Source organism: Cupressus sempervirens, chromosome 1, assembly GCF_028749045.1.
Source record: "Cupressus sempervirens isolate cs-2001-9-10 chromosome 1, ASM2874904v1, whole genome shotgun sequence".
Classification (NCBI taxonomy): Eukaryota; Viridiplantae; Streptophyta; class Pinopsida; order Cupressales; family Cupressaceae; genus Cupressus; species Cupressus sempervirens.
In genome coordinates this window covers 793268706-793292955 of record NC_143118.1, presented here as the reverse complement: position 1 = coordinate 793292955, position 24250 = coordinate 793268706, and the positions used below count along the sequence as shown (strand labels likewise).

Here is a 24250-nt window from a genome sequence, read left to right as displayed (position 1 = left end):
TATTGTTGTTTTATTTTATCATATACAAGTAGAGCTATAAATCCATTTATAGCTTCATGGACTATTTGTGCATGTAATACATCACATTAATAAGTTCTATTTCTTGCTATCTTTTTGCAATAATTTAGTTTTACTTTAATGGGAATTGGCAAACATGCCCTTTTATTGTAAATCTCATTAGGGCCAGTATACGAAAAAAACTATATAGTTGATGGATGCATCAAATCATGTTCTTGTGATCTTTTCTAGCCCAAGTTCTCGTTTGCTATGTAAATTATAGCATAAATAATTAAGGTTAGTAGAATTCGACAGGCAGTTATTAATACCATGAAATTTTTAGCCATTTTATAACAGAAACAAAAAATTTAAACTGAATTAAAATGTTGAATGGAAATGATTATGACCAACTTCCAGTTTCTAAAATCTGTTGGGAGGTGTTTGGGAACATAAATTTATGAATGCTCATTCAGATGATTCTAATCTTCCATGTGCTTGTCAAATCAGGATGATCGGGTTGCTACACTTTGGTTAAATGCTGAATCAGTGAGGACAGCTATACACGCTGAGCCGGTATGTCGTCAATTTTCAAATGGTTGTGTGTCTTTCATTTTCTTGCAACATTATGTTTTCGTGGACATTGGATTCATTGTGTTTTTTGTTTCATTTTTTGTAAGATGTTAAAACCTACTTTCTGTATGAACTTAAAAATTATGCTAAAAGATGCGATTACGTTTTCTATTGCCAGTCATATGGATTTTTTGTAACACATTATTTCTTGGCCATTGCATTGTTTGCTTTCATAAGTATGTGAGAATGGATAGTCTTATTTCCTTGTGAAAACTTTGCTTTTCGATTGAGGGCAGGTCTATTTCTCTTTCTTCCATTGAGTAAAGCTTGACATTTTCCTTCAAAACTTCTATCTTCAACTTCGCTTTGATTAGAAAAATTAAAAAGGTTACCAATGCTCTTTTTCTCTTTGGTCAAATTGGAGACACCCTAGCTCCTTTGAATTGTAGAATGGTCCCCGACATAAGGTTTGATCAATGATGAAGGAGATTATGTGTCATTCTCCACATTTGTCAACTTTTTAATCATGAGGTGATTTTAATTGTATTTCATGTCCCCTCTACTAAAATTTTGGATTGACCTGTAAGCCCTTTTTTTCATTTTCATGGGCTAAGGGAAAGCAACTTAGGGAAACATAAGTACTTAATGGAACCTAATTTATGGGGTCTACATGTGTTATGTAACAAATTGATTATTGTAAAAATAATGTTGCCAGCCAAATTGTGTGCGGGTGTATTTTGGATGGAAGAGAGAAGAATTTGAAATTGCGTACTTAATCAAGAGAGGGATTCAGAGAATACATTCTTGTCTATCCATTAACTTTAGTAGGATAGATTGGAAACCTTATTTGTCTATCACTAGAAATTGGAGGATACAATCTTTAAATTTTTATAGTTAGTGGATTGTTTTGACCTTTTAACATAGTGCCCCATTGCAAATGGGGATCACTACTTTTCGGTGGAGTTGGTCTTTTTGGCTTTTGGCGTCTGCCTTCTGAAGTTTCTCACTTTTCAAATGAGTTTTGAGCAACTTTTGCTAAGTTTAGAAGTGAAATGTCATCCACCTTTGGTTTTGAAAGTGGATACTTTGTGAAAAACAGCAAAGCTGGTCAAATATTAAAAGGAATTTATCTTTTAGAGAAAATGTTAATGAAATTTTGAGCTTTTTGATGTAGTTGCTATATTTGGATATTTTTGTTTTTAGTATGCATATTTCTAGTTTCACTGCACCCCAAGATGGCCTAATTACTATTTTTAGTAAGTTTCACTATACATTGGTCTAATTTTGCATTTAAACAAACTTACTATTTGTAGTAAGTCTTTTTATGACAGTTCTATCTCTTGTGACTGATGAGCAGAGGGGTATCCAGTTCTAAATTTTTAAAGTTGGATTGTTGAGGCAGTTGTTCCAAAATATACTAAGTTTGAAGACATTCTTGAAAACATCCAAAAGAGGAAAGGGCATGAAATTTCACTAAGTATGGAGAGTCCTTGATCATAAATGCTCAAAATAGAAAAATGTGAAGAATTGGCTAACTGTTGATTAAGAAAGAGGTGTGAAAAATGGCATTGTTGTTGAAAAATCCATGGCACCTTTTCTAGTATGCACCCAACTTGGAAAAAGGTAAGAAGCGTTAAATTGGTTAAGTGTTGATCAAAGAGACATTGAAAGTGACTAAGCAAATAAAAAATCGTCTACCTTGTCCAATTGGCGCCCAAAGGGTGTGGATCCTACATGGGCAAGAAAATCCCTTCACTAGGCCAAAATAGTGCCCATGTTCACTAATCCATGAGAGTCGTGGAATCCTTCTCAGAGTATAAAATCCACTACCTTGTCTCTTTAGTGTCCATGAATACTAGTTCTATAGGATCAAGGAATTGTGCTCAAGTTTAAATTCCTTGATACATGCTAAATAACGCCCAACAATGTGAATCCTTCCAAGGCAAGGAATGTTCCAAAACTTCAAAAATTCCCCTCCATAGTGAATATGGGCTCTAGGGTGCTAGTTCTTTGCAGACAAGGAATTGCAACCAAACTCAAAATTTCTTCATCTAGTCCCAAATGTGCTCGAGGGTGCTATTTCATGCTTGTCAAGAAATTTCTCCAATGTGCAATAACCCTTAACCTTGTCTCATTAGTGCCCAAGGGCATGGATTCCACATGACCAAGAGATTTCTTCTAAGTTGCAAAATCCGACTACACATCTAATATGCGCCCATGATTGCTAAAAGACTATAAATAAGGAATTCCATTCAAGTGGTAAATCCTCCACAAGGTCTAAAATGCACTCTAGGCCACAAATCCTACATGCTCAAGGATTTTTCCACAAATTCAAAGATCCACCCATGAATCTCAAATGTGCCCAAGGAAGAGGTTGAAAGGATAGTTAAAATTCTTCAAATTGTTCAAAATGATTCCAAGTATCTAATATGTGCTCATAGGTATGGCTGAATGAGATGTTGGAAACATTAAAACTTTGGCTAAGTATTATGTAAAAAACCATTTATATGTCTAAATCTATGTACCCCAAGGACGTGTCCCTGCCTGAAAAGCCAAAGTTTCCAAGACGAGGATGTCCCGGGATGGGGGATGGGTATGGGATGCCCCTCCGCCGTCCCCAGTCAGGCAAAAAATGCAGAAGAAAAGGGGACAGCCAGCTGTCCCTAGTACAGAAAGGGGACTTCCAGAAGTCCCCCAACCGTACAAAGACAGCTAGCTGTCCTCGTTTTTTGTGAAGCTTAAAAAAAAATAAAAACAAAAAACTTTATTTTGTTTGTCCCTACTTGGTTGTCCAATGGGCCCTGCCCCTTCAAATGGCCTAAAAGGTAAAAAATGACCACATTGTGGTTGTTTTGACATTTATTTGGTTTTGCCTGAAGTTGGAGTGTGTTGCAGCTTGTTGGGGTTTTCATTTTGCAAGAAGAGGAGGTGATTTTTTTGCTTCCATGGTGACAGAGGCAGAATAAGAGCAGCAGTCTGCTTCATTTTTCTATATTTTGTTTTCTATGTTGAACTTGAACATGATGATGAAACTTTATGGCAGCCCTCTAGCCTTTGGGCATATTTAGATTTCTAGATTTTTATGATACTTTTCATTGCTAAACTTATATTTAAATATTTTTGCTGACATATTGATATGCATATTCACAATTGAGTACTGAAATCAGTTATTATTTCCTAAATGGCATTCAAATGGTGTATGTTAAGGTTCTATAATGTTTAAATAACATGTTTTGTGCTTAGTTTCATATGAATATCATGTATATTTGCAAATTTTAGTGTATATTTTAAAAATTTCCCTATATATATAGCTGTCCCCCCGTTCCCAAAATCACCTAAAAAATTTGCTGTCCCGGAAACGCTTCCCACCGTCCCCTACTATCCTCATCTTGGAAATGCGGGGGTACATAGGTCTAAATGGTGCCCAAGATGTAAAGGTGAAACATTAGAATATTTAAAAGTTGCCAAAATATTAAAATCCCCTCCTTTATCTAATGGGTGCCCACGAAGGAAGTGTGGTGGTGAAGATTTAACACCCAAAATGGAATCTTTTGAAAATAATGGAAATTGCGTGACACAAAATGTTGAATGCAAGAGATTTTTTGCAACTTGTAAGGTGATGGAAGAGAATCTCTCTTGGAATAGCAAATTGTAAGATATGATGGAGACCATAAATGCACTTGCTAAATACGTCCATGGTTGAGTTTTCTACGCAAGAAGAGTTTTCATTTTCATTGTGAGACATTGAGGTTGAGATTCAGAGAGAAATGGTGTGAGCTTTGTATGATTCTTATGTTGTTTATTCATGTCTTGTAGGAATAAGATAGTAGAATCTAGACGATCAAGGCTATCAAGGCAAGCTTTGATCAAGAACAAGAAGGGATTTCTTCAAAAATCCAAGATCGTGCGAAATGGAAAAGAGTTGGCGACACGATTTTGGGCCACCTCAATATGAATGATATTCAGAAACAATAAATACTTTCCCACTTCTTGGCAAGATGAAAGTGGAATTGTGATGACACTTGGATTCATTCTCACTATTTAGTGTTTGGATCTGATTGTGGAGTGTGCAATGCATTACAAATCAAAGGAAAAGGTGATCCAACCTCCAAATGGCAAGCTGCTAGAAAATCTTACTCCACTAGTAATTGTTGAGGCCTTTGGAATCCTAGTGTATCATTCAATGGTTCACAAATCCAAGGAGAGAACATTGAGAGTTCATAATTCTAGAGACGATATTTGCAATGAAGTTATAAATAGGATCTGGTTACTAAAGCCCAAGGTTCATTATTCAAGATTGCCCAAATAAATTGTTTGGTTGGATCTTATAGAGGAGTATAGCAACCTAGTGATTATGTTGAGCATAATATTTAAGTGCTTGCAATCTTGGATTTTCAAGCCTTGGATGTGGTATTTTATTGAAGAAGTGACCAATAGAGTCAAGGTTGTGGATTGGTTAAGGATTACTAGTGGCAACTTGGACAAGCAATTCACAAATTTGGAGCAGTCTAAAAGTTTCTATATGAGCTCTTATGTTACATATATGCTCGCAAGGATTACTAAGTATTATGGATTGATGAGCAGAGAACCCACAAGGCATGTTCCAAATCAATTGAATTTGCACAAATATTAGCTAGAATTGCTCTTGTATAATGTGCCTAGTTACGTAAAAGCCAATGATGTTTCTGCCATGCATATAATTAGATCTCTCCAGGAAGACTTTCACACAAGGTTGTCACAAGAGGCTATGAAGTTAATGGAAAAGTACAACCCTTGGTTCATCTAATTCTTAACATTCTCACATATTAGGTTTCAAGGATTCTCTTCTCACCCTTAAAGACTTCTGAGATTTCAAACATATAAAATGTTGTTGCTAGAAGTCGTGAGGCAATCAACTGCATATGACAAAATCAAGAAGAAGAAAAGGAAGGGTGGAATTGAATTCCCAATTATCATGACAACTTAGGATGAAGTATGTCCATGTCTCCCAACTGCCAAAAGATCAACGAAAGAGTTACAATTTTATCATTTAGAAATTCATACAAAAAGGTCAATTTTTTATCCTCATTGTAAAATTATAATGGTGTTTGGTAAGAAATACAAGTATAGTCCATGTTTGCTAGCAACTGAAAGATCAACAAAAAAGTTAGAGTTCTATCATTTACCTATTCATATGGAAAGGTCATCTTTTTATCCTTATAATAAAATTAGAACTGTGGATGGCATGAAATACATGCATATTATGCCACCTTGAAGACTATTGGGCTAATGCCAAGAATGGCTATGAAGTTAGGAAAAGGTTGTTTTCTAAGTTGCCTCTTTGAAAGATCAAAATATGTAGGATTCATCTAGTACTAGATCAAGTGGAGGAGGATGCAAACATGATTTAGCAAAACATTAAGAAAGTAAAGAATAAGACCATCTAACCATATTGGTTGGAAGGGACATGGAGAAACAAATCTTGACATGCTATCCAAGACAATCATGAGATTCTCAAGATGGTGGATTGAATGTCAAGTGAGCAAATTATAGGTGAAGAATGATCTCTTGACATAATGACCAAATAGGAGATTCAAATTCAAAAAATAGTAGAGTAGGGCAACCATTAGAAGTTGGAAAAGGAGAAATTTCACCATAGAAGAAAGGGCTTGGAAAAAGTAAATGCATCATATGGGAGGAAAAGCCAAAGAAAGATCAGATGTGCCTAGTGAAAGACATCCACAAAAGAGATAGAGGCCAGAGGTAGAAGCGTCATTATCAGCTAGTTCCTCTAGTGTACAGATATTTGACATTCTTATAAGATGAAGGATCAAAACAAGTGAAAGGTAGTTGCAAGACTAAATCACTTATCAATGCATGATAGTCTGGAAGTCAACTAGCCAAGCAATGAGGAACAAAGACCTCCTTCAAAAACTAATCTTTAGTTTTAGGAATTTCTCAAAGCAAAGTTTGTTGAAGAAGCAATAGAGATAGAGATCCCCATCTCAAAAGAAGAATGGCATCAATAAATAACGTCAAAGTGGGAATAGATACAAGTGCATGAGCAAGCATTTGACCCCTCTAGGATGGTTGAAGCATAGGCTATAGAGAGTATTGACTTGGTGGTCAACACCTCCTTAGAGACTTGTGCCATGCCTTAACCATTGCCCATGGGTTGAGTTAAATGTGGCGTTTGTATCAAGCATTGATAGTTTGAACTTTTGGTGCAATAACAAATGATTCCAGCAATTAGTATCAAAGCCTTGGGTCACAGGGTTGACTCTCCCTTCAATGGGTTAACACCTCCTTGGAGACTTGTGATATGACTTAACATCCTCTCGTGGGTCAGATTCAATTTTCCATTTGTATTAGGTGTTGATAAGATTTTGGGGCAATGGTTAATGATTCCAACAAAAACATCTCGAAGAAGAGAATATTCCTAGAGTAGAATTGCAAGCCAAAAGAGAAGGGCAATGCAACAAGGTTCTCCAAGGTCACCAAGCATGTGTGTGGATTAAGAACTATACATGTAGCACTGGCAAAGGTGGATAAGGTCAAGGATGAAATCACCCTAGAGGAATATGATGTGACAACAATTGACATAGGGCATGCTACTAAAGCAAAAGTGATTGAGGAATTTGATGATTCTGTCAAGAAAATCAAAGAAAGGATGAATAAGATGGAAGAAAAGAACATGGAAGTGAAAAATTAGAAGAAAGCTTTGTGTATGTATTTACAACACCTAGCTGATCCAATCATGCAAGAAAATCAAGCTTTTGGTCCTCTTACAACTCTTCTAAAATAGTTCGTGGGTCAAGACAATCACCCAAGGATTTGAAAATGGGTCAAGGGTGTTTAAGGTACTACATATAGGTTAATTGAGGGCATGAATTTGATGCACTGAAGAACTTAAGATATTCTTGTGGGAAGATGTTGTTCTTGTGGGAAGATGCTCATCATTATCAGAACAAGACCATCCCATGCTTGGAGGCTTTGGTGAAGATTTCCGCACATGCATTGATAGATGGAGGAGTAATGAGGGAAGGGGAAGATGCTCATCATTATTAGAACGAGACCATCCCACGCTTGGAGGCTTTGGTGAAGATTCCCGCACATGCACTAATAGATGGAGGAGTAATGCGGGAAGCTGAAGCTTATGACTATTCTCAATGATTTAGTCAATAATCACAAGGAAGGAATTGGTTGAGAAGTAAAATGAAGAATCATATCAACTAAAGAACAAGATTAGAAATGTTCAAGAAGGAATCCTCAAAGTCCTTTTCTGCAGAAAATTTTGAGAGAATTTCTATATTCTCAAACGTCATTTACACAATTTAGGAGTCAATAGTGGAGTAAGAGAAAAACTTCAACAAGTATGAAAGAAATATAGCCATTGTGGAGTTCAAACAAGAGACCGTGCCAAGTTTCAGTGTGGAATTTGTGGATGAGATGGAAATAGTCATTTCTAGATTCTCAACATTTAAGGAAAAGAATCAAGTTTGAGCTATTATAGGCAAGTGGGCATGCCCTCTTCTTGTTGGTCCATGTGGACCTTCTCATTTGTGATAGATTCTCTCTCCATGACCTAACCATAATTAGGGCTCATGTGGGAAAATCTCAGCCATTTATTGTAATTTGATCTTGATTGCCTTTTGAAATCTTGAAGCCTATATAAAGGGCTTGACATAGGCTTGACCCTCATTTTTAATAGGGTGAACATTGGAGATTGTTTTTATAAACTACTTGAATATTAGAGTTTTCATTAAAGTTTGGTGACTACTCGATGTGTTTTAGAGATCCCATAGTTTTGTGTTCCCTCACGAAACTATTTGTCTCAAGTTATTAGATGAATGAGATTGATAGTATTGTGATGTTGAAATTGTTTTCTCATACCGTTTAGAATTACATGATTTATGTGTAGTGTAAGGTTGGTCCTAAGCTTTTATGTGGACGCTTAACTTCTATCATGGAATATGTATTGTTCTATGATGGTATTCATTCATGAGATGAAAATTTCTTGCACAACATTTGAAGATTGTGCCGCCTTATTCAGCGAAACAAAGTATGTTGGAATCACCAAAGCAATTGTTATCTTTCAAGTTCTTAGGATTCGAATAGAAATTCTTAACCTGTACTCTTGTTTACTTTCAACATATTACTTGGAATCATCTTGAAAACACTTTATTTGCCATATCATATGAATAGCTCCCATAACCAGTATTGTCTAAATTATCTTGAGAAGGATTCAACATAAGTCCCTTGGTGTTACTATCATATTATCCATCACAAGACTGACAGAAAAGAACCATGGAGTAACTTGTATGATCTTTCAAAATCTTAGCATACACGAGATTTTAAGATGCAATGGTATTTTATATAGTGTTGATGTGGTAAAAATACACTCATCAGTAAGAACAAAACACCTGAAGTAGTTGATAGAAACTCTACACAAGGATAGTAATTGAGCTTCATTGACTCACTGTTTGAGCAGCATACAACACTTTCTTATCTAAGTTCAAGGTGTTGTAGTGCCTAGGGTTTGCACTTCTTGATAATATTAATAATAATATTTTTATTTTTCTTTAAAGCCTGGTCAAGTAAAGTGACTTTAAATGCAATTTTTATTGTAATAAAAGGAGTAATTAGAACTATCGATTGCCCATTTTGCAAGAGTTCATAATTAATCTCTACATATTTTGCTAAATTTATTCTTTGTTTAATTAGATTAGATTTGAATTAAGATTCATTCATTGGTGTCCTTGGAGTTAAATGAATAAAAATATACGAGAACCTTGATTAGGGATATATGATTTGGGGGAAATAAGATGGTAGGTGGTAGGAGGTGCGATTTGATGAGGGAAGAAATGGCTCAGGTCATGTGTGGTCGATTTGGATATAGCTCAAGTGCTCAAAGACATAATGGCAATATTTGTGCAAGGTCAAAATATTCTCATAACTCTAGAATCAGACATTGGAAGGAGAAGTGCATCAAGGGTTAATCAAACAATTGGTTTTCTGCCTAATCCTATCTCACCAAAATTCTTGCAAAGAAGAGAAGATCAACCAAAAGAAGAGGTGACAGAATTTATGAAAATGTTAAATACAAAAACCTAGAGCAATACTTTTGGGATGATTTGCAATTTTATGTATTTTGCAACATCAAATTTTGTAATAGTCGTAAAGTCAAGAAAAAAATAGTTTAAAACTTGGCTAATGAGGAATTCAAACGATGTTTAGGTAATTTTCCTGCGTCTATGTTGAATGGGGGTGTTTGGCTCATCCAGAAAACACCAATTATCTGTAAATCTAATGAACTAAAAAGAAGCCATCAAATTTATTCACTCCATCTAGAAGGGGCACCCCATGAATTGTGGTATCATGGCATAGTGACACAAGGGTATAGCCTCATCACTACTATTGAAAGGTTCAGCTAAAAGTTGATGGAAAGATTTGAGAGGATTGATCCAAAGTTTGCTTTTGAGAATCAGCATAATTTAAAAACTCTATGAACACTGCACAGCCGAATTTAGAGGGTGGATGTCAAAGTTCCTAAAGTGTTTGATAAAAGGATGATGGTTCTATTCGTAGGACTGATAGAGCCAGTAATTGGTGGAGGCTTTGTAATTTAAAAACTCTATGAACACTGCACAGGCGAATTTAGAGGGTGCATGCAAAGTTCCTAATGTGTTTGATAAAAGGATGATGGTTCTGTTCGTAGGACTGATAGAGTCGGTAATTGGTGGAGGCAATCAAAAGTGCATTCTCTTACAAGTCATCTTTTCCTCAGCGTAATTCCTATGCTAATGCTGCATGTCTAAACTGGAAGAAGTTTGAAAAGGAAAAATCAAGCATATAGAATTTCTACCACTATTAATAGAAATGAAGACAATCTAAATGCACTTAAGAGAAAGAAACTTAGTTTCCATTGCAAATAACCCTAGATATGAGAACACAAGTGTCTTGGCAAGGGTCAAGTCAATTGAAGTTAGGGCAGATGAGTAAACAAAAGAAGTATACACTCATAGCTCTATTGGGAACTCAGAGATTCGATCTATTCAAAATATGCAGAGTTCTTGCAGGTCAAAAGATCACTAGCTTGTTTGCTAGTGGAGCAACCTACAATTTTATAGATGAGGGTCTAGTGGCATGAAAGGGTTTGATAGCCTGAAAACTTAAGGAATTCAATGTGATTGTGGCACAGTAGAGTCATTGTCGATTGTGAGTTTAGCCATAGGGAGATTCTGTTTTTTCAGATATGTCATCAGCAAACAAGGAGTCCAAGTGAACCCACAAAAAACCCAGTCTGTTGGGGATTTGGCCATTCCCCAAGAATTTATTGCAATTAAGAGGATTCTAAGGATTATGTGACTATTATAGAAGATTTATAAAAGGTTTCTCTTATCTTTTAGCTGCTCATCAAATTGACTAAGAAGTGAACATTCAATTGGACGGGTGTTGTTTAGTAGATCTTTAACAAACTGAAAAATCTAATATGTTCTTCTCTCTTGCTTGCCGTCCTAAATTTTTCATTTCTTTTCGTGTTGGAATGTGGTGCTTCTAGTGAAGGCACTAGAACTGTTTTGATACAGCAATATCTTTGTTGCCTTTGAAAGTAGGAAACTAACAAATGAAGAAAATAAGTTTTTTGTTTTTAGTAGGGAGATGCTCACAATCATGCATGCCTTAGTGAAGTTTAGACAATTCTTATCAGTGTGTAGCAATTTTATGGGTAAGACTGATCACAACAATCTTAATTACTTTTTCAATCAGAAAGACTTGAGCAACAAACAATATGTGGTTAAGAATGTTGTGGGCATATAATTTTGATATTGAATATGGTATAATATAATTGCCAATGCATCATCTTTGAGACTCAGTCTACGCATCCTTTTTCTATGTCTCTGCTAATTGGATCGCCACCATCATATTTGAATTTGCCAAGATTGATTTTACTTGTTATTATCAAGCTGCTAGATGGAAGAGTACAGATGATAGGTTCAAAATGGTGGGAAACGTAATTTTGCATAGCAAAAGGACATATCTGATTCCAGAGTCAAAGATGACAGAAAAGATTGTAAGAGCGATGCATGATGCTATTTTGAAGGGAATCTAAGGTATTTTAAGACATACAAATAGGTCGAAAAGAGATTCGTCTGGAAAGGAAGGATGTACTCAAACACATGAAAGCATGGTGATGGACAGACTCACCAGGGATGCCATTTTTATGTCATAATGTTTTTTTTGACTCCAAGGCTTCCCAAATGACTCATTTTGTTTGGCAAGAACATAGCTCACCCTTATGACAAGTTATCACCTCGGGTGGACGAATTCAAAATATAAGCAAATAAATCAAAGGGTACTGAAGAATTCAGGTTTTTGGGTAGCAAGTTAGCTACAGCTTTGGTCAAGTTGTTACATTTGGGAGAACATTTCTAAAACACCTATCATATGTCCACAAGTATGTACCTTTTCATCATTCATGGCTTTGTGTGGATATAGTGTTCTAACCTTTGTGGATCTTGCAGTCACAGAAAATAGGGTGCTCAAAGCAACAAACATGATTAAGCAAGTCAAGCAGTATTGGAATCTCTCACAAACCATCTATAGCATACCCAGAACCAGAAAAAGCTCTATGCAGACTAGAGGCATACTAAAAGAGTTTATGATGTACAACCTTCTTTTTGCTCTCCTCAATATTGTATGACTGTTCTCATGCTTTGCTGAAATTGTAAACTTTGCTCCATCTTTTGTTGCCATGTTTTATGAAGACCCTTATACTATCTTTCCTCAAATTTGATAACATTCAGCTTTGATTATTCAAGAAATTCATGTCACTGCTATGTATATAAAAATGAGATAGAGGAATATGATATATTGGAAGTTAAATGATTGGGGACATATGTGGAAAACAAGCACGATGCACCAATATGATAGATATATCCTATACAAATCAATTCGAATGCTAAGCTTGCTTCAGTAACCTAATGTCTGAGAAAGGAGTGTTAAATATAATTCTAATTTATACCTCACAGATGTGAAAACTGTGGCAGAGCAATACTACATTACTAGCATAATCCCAACCTCTTATTTGAAATCTCTGAAACTGAGATAGCAAAGTACAATATCTGAGACAACAGTTCACAATAATTTATTTCCAGCCTGAGTTGATGAGGTTTTTCTGCTCATACCACTATGAAAACAATATATTTATACTTAAGCATTGGGAGGCATTAAGTACAAATATTATAGCAGAATATTTCTCTTCGATATTTTTTATTTCAACTTTTAATTACTAATTAATTAAAATTTATCCTTTTGGAATAAAAATAATTTTTGGACAGCTAAATCAATCGATTTAATTTAAGTCTCAATTTGCTAAAATTCAGGTATTACAAGTTTGGTGCCATTGTCTACTCCTTGTCTATGTATCTTTCTGAAATAATCAGTGGCTCTGCTCTTGTATCCCTCTAGCCTACTGTACTTTGCTCTTTCTCAAATTGTATATTTGATAGAGGTGGAATCAATTCTACAAATTGGTGATTTGGACAAAAGCACATCAAGCACACAAGGGATACCGTGCAATATTTTCTTGTTGGGAGTTTTCATGATCAAGATACTTTTAAGAGTGCCTGTAGTTCTATTTTGGGCTCAATGATCAATTGGGTGAAATAGTTCCAAACTCTTATATGCTGCCAGGTTGAGTTCCTTGTTTGTTTGGCACTTAACTATATAGTCCTGTATGGTCACTGTGAATGTATTCTCCATACATTGGTCTATGTTTTAGATATGCTATTTTTGTTTTCTGTTAGTTCTCTTTTATCTTCCATATGGATTGATCCATGATGATTATTGCTCATCTTTCATTGTGCACTGATTGCGTTACTGTAACTGCCAGTGGGAAAGCATCAACATCAAGGTCCTCCTTGCTTTACTTTGTTATTGCAAGTAGAGTATCTAATGTTGCTTGATTATTACTTGTTTTCTTTGTCTTTGGATTCTTGGAAGACAAGTTTTCTTTTCTGGGAGGTGGACGGAATGGTGTTGTAGTCAACATACAATTTTTTGTTAATATAGTTGTATCTAACAATGCTCTAATCAGTTAAATTTTGGGTGCTTATAAGTGCTAGTTGGTAGACATTTGTGGTCCACTTGTTAATTGTCAGCTCTTCAAATAAACTTTGCCTGGCCAAGGAGAGCAGTCTGACCTTGGTTGGTCATCTTTGGTCTACTTTTGTAATGATTTCATGCAAGAAAAAATACATATTTTACTACTCTGTTTGTTCATTATTTCAAGTAGTAGTTCTATGAAAAAAAGATTTGTATTTATTACTCTATTTGTTCATTATTTCAAGTAGTAATTCTATGAAAAATGAGATTAGAACTTTCTATTCATGGGAAAAACAGATAGGCTAGAATCCATTTTACTTGCTGTAATTTCCCAATTTTAATTAATTTGGGGCCCAAGTTATTAATGTTTGTATTGGTGGGTTCCAATTGATTTAGTATATCTCGGACCCATTTCTAATTAATTGTTCCGTAGGAGTTGACTGTCGGCTATCTTTCTACACCCTCGGGATGTTTATCTGAAGGGTATTTAAGCACGGCATGTAGATTGTAGTCAAGTATGCATTTTGGATTATTTTCTATGTATTGCGAATTCTTGTTGAAGTTCTCTGTTGTTCGCCATTTCGGAAGTGAAATATCTTCCGTATTTGGCTCTTCCGGTTTCGGTGGGATTCAACCCTCACCCTATTCTGTTACTTGTAATACTTTGCTCGGATCTGGCAAATCGGAGCACTATTATCTTTTGAATTGATGAAGTCATTATTATCAAATTCTCTTGTGTTGAATGAATATGGTATTTCACAAACCGTTCTGTGTTTTCTTTCCTTGCATTTTACCTTCCACTCTATTGTTTGCAAATTTTGTATTTCATTCTATATTCCCCCTCCTTTTGTGCATTGATCGTATGACCCTCTTTATCCCACTGTACGGCCTTCTTGTATGACTCACCACACACTTCATAACCCTTTGGAAATCATCGTACATCCCTGTGTTGCCCTCTGGAAATCACCATATGACCACATTGCATCTTCTTGTTTACCTCCCGTACGGCCTCTCCATCAACACCGTACGACCAAACTTCCTATGTATTACTCATAGTGTCCTCTGTACGGCCATCACCTCTCCTTCAATTGTACGCCATCAACCTCCTTCCACACTCATCGTACAACATCCTTGATCTATACCATACGGCCCTTCCTATGCCATCGTATGACCTCTTTTGCCCCACATCAAACCGTACGGCTTGTACTGTACTACTTCCCTCAAGTATCTGTACATCAGCAAAGAAACATCCCTACACCATCTCCACTCAACCGTATTAGGCTCTAAGTCACCGTACGCATTTCAACTGATTGTCAAATTGTCCGGAGAAAATAGTGTTTGTAAACCATATACTGGAACGGAACATTATAATGGTATCAGAGCTAGGTTATCTTGCTAGCCTGTTGGGATGATTGAGAGATTTTGGGATTGAGATAGCGTTATGGCGCCAAGTAGTGATGGAGAGTGGTGGTTGAAGACACTACATGGGATTGGCCAGGAGCTTAGTGAAGGTGTTGATCTTCCATTAGATTTGTTGGAAGTATGTTTGTGTAAGGTTAACCAATTACCTTAAGATTTATACAGAGAATCCTCTCACCAACTAAAGATGCCTTAAGTCAACCCAGGGTTTTAAGACACCATGACAATGGGAAAAGGTTGGCAGTTGTAGCATGTCTCAATGAGATCTTGAGAATATTGGCTCCTAGAACACCATATGATGATAACACCATGATAGAGATTGTGCATTTGATTGTTGATAGCTTTCAGACTCTAGATGACATTAGTGCTGATCCCTTTTGCAGAAAATCTACAATCTTGGAGATTGTGCAAATGTTAAAATGGGTAACCTCCTCTTAGATCTCAAATTGCAAAATCTGGTCGATGGCATGTTTCATCACTTTTTGGCCACCATCAAGGAAGATCATGATACTAAGGTTTCAATTGCTATGGAGAGCCTTATGATTTCAGGCATTGAGGAGATGGATGAAATATCCCAACTCATCACATCTATGTTATGGGCTCTTTGTAATCTTGAATGTATCCCCTCTATAGCTGCATGTAGATTGGTCAGTCATATTTTCAAGCATTTTGAAGAAAAACTAATATCTCATTTGCACAAGTGGGAGAAAATAGATGGTAGTAATAAGGATGATGCATTACACTAGAAGGAAGACATTATTACAGGGCTGCTCTAAGAGGAATTGTTAAATCTTTCTTCTACACCAACCTGGGGAGAACACCAAAAAACTGAAGAGGTTGCTTGCATAGATCTTGTGAAGACATGTACAGATCAAGTTATGCCCATCACCAAGGTTGTTGCCGAGATTGTGTCTGTCACCGAAGCTATGTCCATCACCATGGTCATGTCCATCGCCAAAGTTGTTTGTTCATCACTGTGGTTGTATCCGTCACCATAGTTGTGTTTGTTTTCGTCACCGTCACCGTGTCTATCATCATCACCATGTCTATTGCAAAGTCGCTCGCCATGTCTGTCACTATCATGTTTGTCACCATTGTTGTGTCCATCGCCATCGTCGAGTTTATGTCAGTCACCGTTATGTCCGCCACCGTTGTGTTTGTCTTTGCCACTGTGTTTGTCACCATTGTCAAGTTTGTAGCTGTCATCGTCGTTGCATCCATCACCATCATTACCGTCGTATTCGTCGTTGTCGTCGTGTCCGTCACCATCGTTGTATCAGTCACCGTCGTTGTGTCTGTTACCGACGCCATTGTATTTGTCGTTGTCATTGTGTCAGTCATCGTCATTGTGTTTATTGCCGATGCCAAGTCTGTGCCCATCGTTGAGCTTGTGCTTGTCGTCATCGTCGTGGTCATCTGTATCATCATTGTGTGTTCACCAGTGCAACTACAACCATTGAGACATTGCTCATTGTCAAGGCTCTATCCATCGTCGAGGTTTCAGCCGGGGTTCTGTTTGCTGCCAAGGTTTTATCTACAACTAGAATTACTAGGTTTTTACCAACATCAGTGTCTATGTATGACCATACTCAAAGAGATTGATGAACATGATGACATCGATGTATGTTATGATTGGCATCCTTGGGATCCCGGTGACTCAGGACATGACAATGTTTATATCAGAGTGGCACAGAGAAAGTTTGATGAATATTTACTCTCCTTTCCTAAGTGTGTGTATGTGATCATGATGCTACATGAAGACTTTAGAAGATACAACTATCGACCTCCACACATGGTTTGGGATCTTGGAGTTGTGAATTGCTTGAGGACAAGCAATTTTTGGGCAGTGAGGATTTGTAATGTTCCCAATTTTAATTAATTTGGGGCCCAAGATATTAATGTTTGTATTGGTGGGTTCCAATTGATTTAGTATATCTTGGACCCATTTTTAATTAATTGTTCCGTAGGTGTTGATTGTCGGCTATCCTTGTACACCCTCGAGATGTTTATCCGAAGGGTATTTAAGCACAACATGTAGATTGTAGTCAAGTATGCAATTTGGATTATTTTCGATGTACTGCGAATTCTTGTTGGAGTTCTCTGTTGTTCGGCATTTCGGAAGTGAAATATCTTCCCTATTTGGCTCTTCCGGTTTCAGTGGGATTCAACCCTCACCCTATTCTGTCGCCTGTAGTACTTCACTCGGATTTGGCAAATCGGAGCACTATTATCTTGCGAATTGATGAAGTCATTATTATCAAATTTTCTTGTGTTGAATGAATAAGGTATTTCACAAAGCGTTTTGTGTTTTCTTTCCTTGCATTTTATCTTGCACTCTATTGTCTGCAAATTCCGTATTTCATTCTGTATTCACCCTCCTCCTATGCATTGATCATATGGCCCTCTTTATCTCACCATACAGTCTTCTTTTACAACTCACCACACACTTCATAACCCTTTGGAAATCACCGTATGTCCCTGTGTTGCCCTCTGGAAATCACCATACGGCCCCATTGCATCTTCTTGTTTGCCTCCCATACGGCCTTCCATCTGTACGGCCAAGATTCCTACGTACAGCTCATAGTGTCCTCCATATGGCCATCACTTCTCCTTCAACCGTATGCCATCAACCTCCTTCCACACTCATCGTACGGCATCCTTAATCTATACTGTACAGCCCTTCCTGTGCCATTGTACAGCACCTCTTTTGCCTCACATCAGACCATATGCCTGTACTGTACAACTCCCCTCAAATGTTCGTACATCAGCAAAGAAACATCCGTATGCCATCTCCACTCAGCCATATTAGCCTCTAGGTCACCGTACGCATTCCAACTGATTGTCAAATTGTCCGGAAAAAAGAGTGTTTGTAAACCATATACTGTAACAGAACATTACACTTGCTGCCGCTGAGAGATTGGAGATGGAGAATCCTCAGAGGAGGAAAAGGCAATGGAAAAGTCTGAATCAGAATGTGGAGAAATTTCAAAGAACTTCAGATCTAAATCTAAAATTGATATTGCTGAGAAGCTAGACCAATGGATTTCATGGATGGAAGTCCATATTAGTCTTCATAATCTCACACCATTTCAACAATTTTGTTTTTAGGATAGAAACTTGCAGGCCATGTGTTGAAATGGTATGGAAATCTACAAATTGTCATTGGAATGTTGGAAATTGGGAAGTTGAATTTATAAATAGTGGGATAACTTCAAATCTCTGCCAAGGAAGCAGTTTCATCCCATTTTCTGTGAGGAAGAACAAATAAAACTGTGACATTTGTTTTCCACCGAAGGCAAGAATAAGGTGTATAGTCATACAAATTTGAAATTAAAAAGAGGGCTATACAAATTATAAAGGATGTCATGGATAAAAACGTACTGATGAAGCATGTTTTGGGCTGTTTGGGCACCCACCTCAAATAACATTTTTAAAGTGAAAACTGAAAGACGTTGATGTAGCATGCTATCAAGCAAGCCATTTTGAGTTGGATTTGAAGAGAGTTTCTTCTTTGTAGCAAAAAAAGTAAAGAAAAACACAGATAGAAGCAACATGGCAATAAAACAAGAGTAAAGACAATGGAAAACCTTAGAAGGTAAATACTTCCATCCAATAGAAAGAGAATGGCAGTGATAAAGGAAATTACATTTTTCTAATTGTGACAGTGATGGCCACTTGGAAGAGAGGTGTTCAACGCTTTACTCAGATTCAGCAATGTCATGGGTGATGAAGGAGAATACAAATACAACCTTGTCAGTAAAGCTATGAAGACTAATGGTAATTGATTTTGATGAATGGAGTTTTTGTGTGTTGCGTAAAAGGATTCGTCTAGTGAAAGGATTTCTTGTGTGATCCAAAAGGATTTGTGTGCTGTTGGTGGGCATTCCAAGTTCAAAGTAGAGGAAGAGTGCACAAGGATTTTCAATATCAAAGTGACAATTGAGGACAAGAAGGTAGATTCATAATTTGACACATGTTCACAAGCTAATGTCATTTGAAAAAAAGCTGACTGAAGAATTGCATTTGAAGACCAACATGGAGCATCCATAGCTTTGTTTGCTTGGATGGTTAATATAAGGCATGGAAATCAGTGGCAAAGCAACATAAGTTGAATTTAATAATTGGGGATGATATTAAAGATGAAATATTTTTCAATGTTCAATTTTTAATCCTCAACTTCCTTTGTCGAATGACAAGCAAGAATGAAAATTCAGTGTTTTGGAATGGTAGTTGTCACAGGTTTCAGCTAAGACAAGCTCAAACTCGTTTGCACATGCTTTGTTAGAATCTGTAGGGGAACTAGATACATGATTTGAGATATTAAATATTGCCATTTTTCTCTTGCTGTTTTTTGAAAATAAATTTCTGTATTCGTTATGTTATATTTGCTATATACAAGATTTGACAAAATAATTTTGCTGTATGAAATTCCTTTAGTTATCTTAAATCATTTATTTGTGGCTATGTTATGAAATGAAAGTGTGCAATAATGTTATCATAAAAAATTATCATTGTGAAGTGAATCTTTGATGATTATTTATCAAACAAAGTGCAAAACTCAATCAGACCAGCCAGCATACAATTTGTTTGATGAAATTACATACTTGTTTGAAACTCTGAAAATTGCAAGTTTTGGTCTACAATTCCGGGAGAGTTATTACACTCCATGATATGTTTGATACCAATGTTAATTCCAATTCCGCATTTTACGTTTTCATCAATCATTTTGGTAATTTTGGTGCATTTGGCCCATACATATTCTTTTACTATTATTTGCAATTTTTCAAAAGATACTTCACAATACTTTACAATGGTGTAAATATATGATTATCATGACTTTAATATAAATAAATTTGATTTCTCTAATGGTCTTTGAGTTCTTGAATTGGGCTTTTGGGTAATCAAATCTCATAATAATAGTTTTTATCATGTGGATATCAGTATGATTTTATTATTATCATTCTTTTAGATATATGACTTTCAGAAATTGTAATGCATGATTACTCAATGCAAGAGCATATGTTTCATAAGCATTGATGTTTTTATTGCCCTCTTATCATTCTTGTGGCTTGCTAGGTGGCTTCATTGCCATGCTTTAAAAAATGACCAGTTTTGGTTCTTTGGAGATTTTAAGAAAAATATAGCTTGAATACTAAAATTTCGTTTGTATATTCTATGTTCATTCCTTGTCATGCATTTAAATAAGCACCATATGAAGTTTGTGATGCATGAATAGTCAAGTAGGAGCACACGGTGCTCAAATATTGGCATCTTTTAAGTCTAAGCATCATTCTAGTAGCTTGTAGGTGATTTCATTGTCATTCTATAAATTTGGGCACATGCAGAAGTATGATATATATGTGATTTTGACTCCATAGCTCTCTTCTGTTCATTGTTTCTCTGGAATTTACTAATGTACCCATGATCAGATGTGCCTACAATGCAGTTGAGTTACAAAAAAGTTACAAATTCTTAACATGTAATATGATTTGGATTTTTGTAAGTCATAAGAAAATGCTGAAGGGGTTTAATGAATGCAACTAGGCTTCTTGATTGCATTATTTTTCAGTGTGTTTGTGCTATAGTTTTTGCTCAAAGCTAGTAGGTAATTTCTTCTGAAGTATCTAATGCATATCTATTCCTCTTACAGAAGAGTGTATCTGGGGACTGGCAATTATGTTCAGACCGTATTAATTACAATCATGATGCTGGAAGTATGATCAATTTCCATCAAAATCTGACAAGCCAAGGTTACCGTGCACTGATTTACAGGTAGACTTTAAATTGTTTTCATTATGCAATAGGTCATTCTTAATTTTACAATAATTTAAATTTGTTTTATCCTTTTATGATTTAATATACTGGGTTTCAATTCTTCGTTAAATAATCTATTCTCAAATGTCTTGCAGTTTGCAGTTTTTGATAAGCTTTTTCATATGATTTGTGCATGATGCACCTATTGAATATCTTTTAGGTTTGAATATTTTTTGTTTAGTAGCTGTTAAATAGTTCTTGCATTTGATTTATTTGTTGATTCTAACTTTATTGCAACTCAGTTTGTTGTGAGTGCCTTCTAAAGTAATTAGGGATTATTTCTCATCGTTCACTCCCAAATTTTCTGAATGGCTGACTTAAATTTTCCACTTTACACATCAATCCTCTTAAATTTAAATGCCTATTACTATATAATAGTGTCCTCTTCCTTTTAGAATATTCGCCTGCTTTTAGGCTATGTTCTCCGTTTTCTAATGTGTGTGATTAATGTCAGTGGTGATCATGATATGTGTGTGCCTTATACTGGATCTGAGGCTTGGACAAGATCCTTGGGCTATGACATAACTGATAGCTGGCGTCCATGGCTCGTGGATAATCAAGTTGCTGGGTATAGAACTTTTGCATTGTTGTATTTTTACCTTAAAACTGCATTAAATGTACTGGCTTCTGAAATACATTAAGTGTTTATTCTGAATTTTGAAATGTGCACAGATATACTCAAGGATATGCAAAAAACTTGACCTTCGCAACTGTAAAGGTAGGATCTCGTTTTGGTAGACACTGCATTTCCATAAAATGGCAGAGTCAGGGCACAGTTGTTTGTAGCATTGTTGTTAGTTTGATGCAAATCATTGTTCTTTGAAGTAAAATCCTAAGCATTTCTAGGAAAAGGATTAATGCTTTTTTGGAGTCAAACACAATTTCTTCGAAGTATGATGCTTTTTTTGTTTGAATTCTGAATCAATTGAAAAGTCTTCTTTTGCAGGGATCCGGACACACAGTTCCAGAATACAAGCCTGTAGAAGCACTGGCACTTTATACGAGGTTCCTTGCTGGAGATGCATTATGAAAGTACCATTACTTCCAAGTTTCCAATAACTAATTTAATTTATGCTCCCATTTCTACCTTTCAATTGTAATTTGTAAACAAAAAATACATTTGAAATAAATTATATGTTCCTTGCTCTTTCAGAAAATTGTATTTGATGCTTAAGTATGGTTGGAGAATCAATTTCTTTGCCTGGTTGGCATCTGCATCATTTATAGCGCATTGACCATGCATTATTATTTCGTTCTTTAAAAAAATTCTACGAGTTTTCAAAATATTCTTTCGACATGTAAATCTTGAAAGATAATCTGCATTTTATTAATTAATTAATGTTTTGCCTGTTTAAGAAGTAATATTAAAATAGCATTTATTATTATTTTAAATTCTAATAATAGATGGTTTTATTTGAACAAAACATCCTGCGGGTCTATGCATTTTGTCTTTGAAAAAATAGGTTTCAGAATTATAAAAAGTGATTGTAATTTATTTAGGGTACAGGGAAAGAAATTACATCGTGAAACTACATGAATAAAAATCAAAATTTTAAAATAAAATTTCAAGTGATTTTAGAAAGAAAATCATTGTACAATAAACACAGTACTAAATCAAAAGAGACGGTCTGCTATAATTGTTAGAATTTGAAGTATTAAGTTGTAATGCTTAATTAGGAGATAATTCTTTATTAAGATTATTTCAACCTTCATAAGGCAAGTCGTTTTCATTATTGACTATTGAGAGTGTCACTATAATTCACTTGTAAGTAGGGTGGTTTCCACTTATAACTACAAAATCAACAAGAGCTCTGAAAGAGCTTGAGTCCCTGCCTTATGGAAGGGTTGGAAGATAAATTATTTTTATGTCTTTGTTAATCATTTTGGTTATTATAAAGGGAAATCTATTTTTGTTTTAATCCTTAAACTCAAAATTGTAATAAAGAAATTTGTTTTTGAATATTGAAACAAAAAGCTTAGGAAAATAAAAAATAAATTGATTAACTCTAAATTTCCAAGCCTCATAGTTTGCCCATTTCCAAATAACTCTCCAATCGACTTTAAAAATATAGTAGAAATTAATGAGCCCCTACCTTGTGTGAGTGTTATAAAGCACATATAAAGAACTTTAGCCTATACTCAAACAAACTATATAGAGAAATCTAAATTTCCAAGTGAGCACCCATCTTGTGTGTGTTAAAAAAAAGATACAAAAATTCCTTCACTAAATGCAAAATCTTATAAAAATTTATTCAATTAGCTTTGAAAAATTAAAAATGATAAAATATAGAAGGTACTAGTTGGAATTATTAAAAGAAAAGAAGAAAAGAAATGTAAAAGGAAAATTTAATGATTTTTTTTGTTTGTTAGTATTCAAGAATTAGTTATCCTATTTGAGAAAATTTTAGATTTTTAAACTTATTTATATTGAAAAAAAAGAATAGAACTCAAATAATAAGTAAAACTAATAAAAGAGAGAATCAATAAATTGCAAATTAACCTAAAAATAAAATTGAGCTTAACAACTTTTATTGTGAGACTAATTAGAATTGACAATTGAAACCATTAGTTCCCTAAAATATATTGGTAGGGACTAAAACAAATATTTGACAATTTAAATATAGTAAAAATAATTAAATAATTTTTTATTTTTAAATGAAGATTTTGAATCATGTCATTACAATTACAAGACACTTTGTGTATCAATTATAGTTCACTAGCTTTTATTCAAACAATTCTTAAAAATAAATATATATGCCAATTAAAATTTCACTATTTTAAAATATTAAAAAATTGAACATTGAATTATTATTATTATTATTATTTTATATCTTTATTGATCATTTCATCCATATGTATAAATTTGTTTACATTTAATAAGATAAAATGCAAGTTTCACAATTTCTATTATAATACTTTTCTTGTACATAAAATAAGAAAACAAAACTTCGTTGTTTTCGTTTAACCTGACTCGAGAATGTCTTTCTGGCGACATAATCACAGATACATGATAAATGCTAATGTTTTATTTTTCACTAAACATAAGATTTATGAATGTCATGGAATGTGCATGGTGTACAGAGGCTTTTATGAAAGATTATGGAATTCGGCTTTACAAGCGCAAAATGTAATTATTCTCGGTAAAAATCTTATACCCTTTCAAGAAATCCATTATGGGCATCTGCAATTATAAAGTCCACCATAACAAATCTCTGAAGCATTCTGTCAAACAAATCAGGTGTATTATCTTCAGGTGTTCTGTCAAACAAGAGGTCATTTGTCAAACATATATCTTGTTTACTTAGCATAGTTCATGACATATGCAGAGCAAATTCTATAAAAAAAAATGTGGAGTTTGGAAAGG

At 35.1% G+C, this 24250-nt stretch overlaps 1 protein-coding gene across 2 annotated transcripts in view; it reads left to right on the top strand.

Annotated features, from left to right (window-relative positions):
- LOC149580257 (serine carboxypeptidase 1-like) overlaps positions 1–22043 on the top strand; it is a 45549-nt gene extending 23506 nt beyond the window's left edge. For both annotated transcript variants that reach the window (XM_089790109.1, XM_089790110.1), the window contains 5 exons: positions 505–570; positions 20723–20844; positions 21341–21454; positions 21559–21604; positions 21833–22043. In XM_089790109.1, the coding sequence (XP_089646235.1) occupies positions 505–570; positions 20723–20844; positions 21341–21454; positions 21559–21604; positions 21833–21916 (432 nt within the window). In that variant the 3' untranslated portion in view covers positions 21917–22043. The remainder of the gene's footprint in view (positions 1–504; positions 571–20722; positions 20845–21340; positions 21455–21558; positions 21605–21832) is intronic.
- Positions 22044–24250: the final 2207 nt, after the last annotated feature.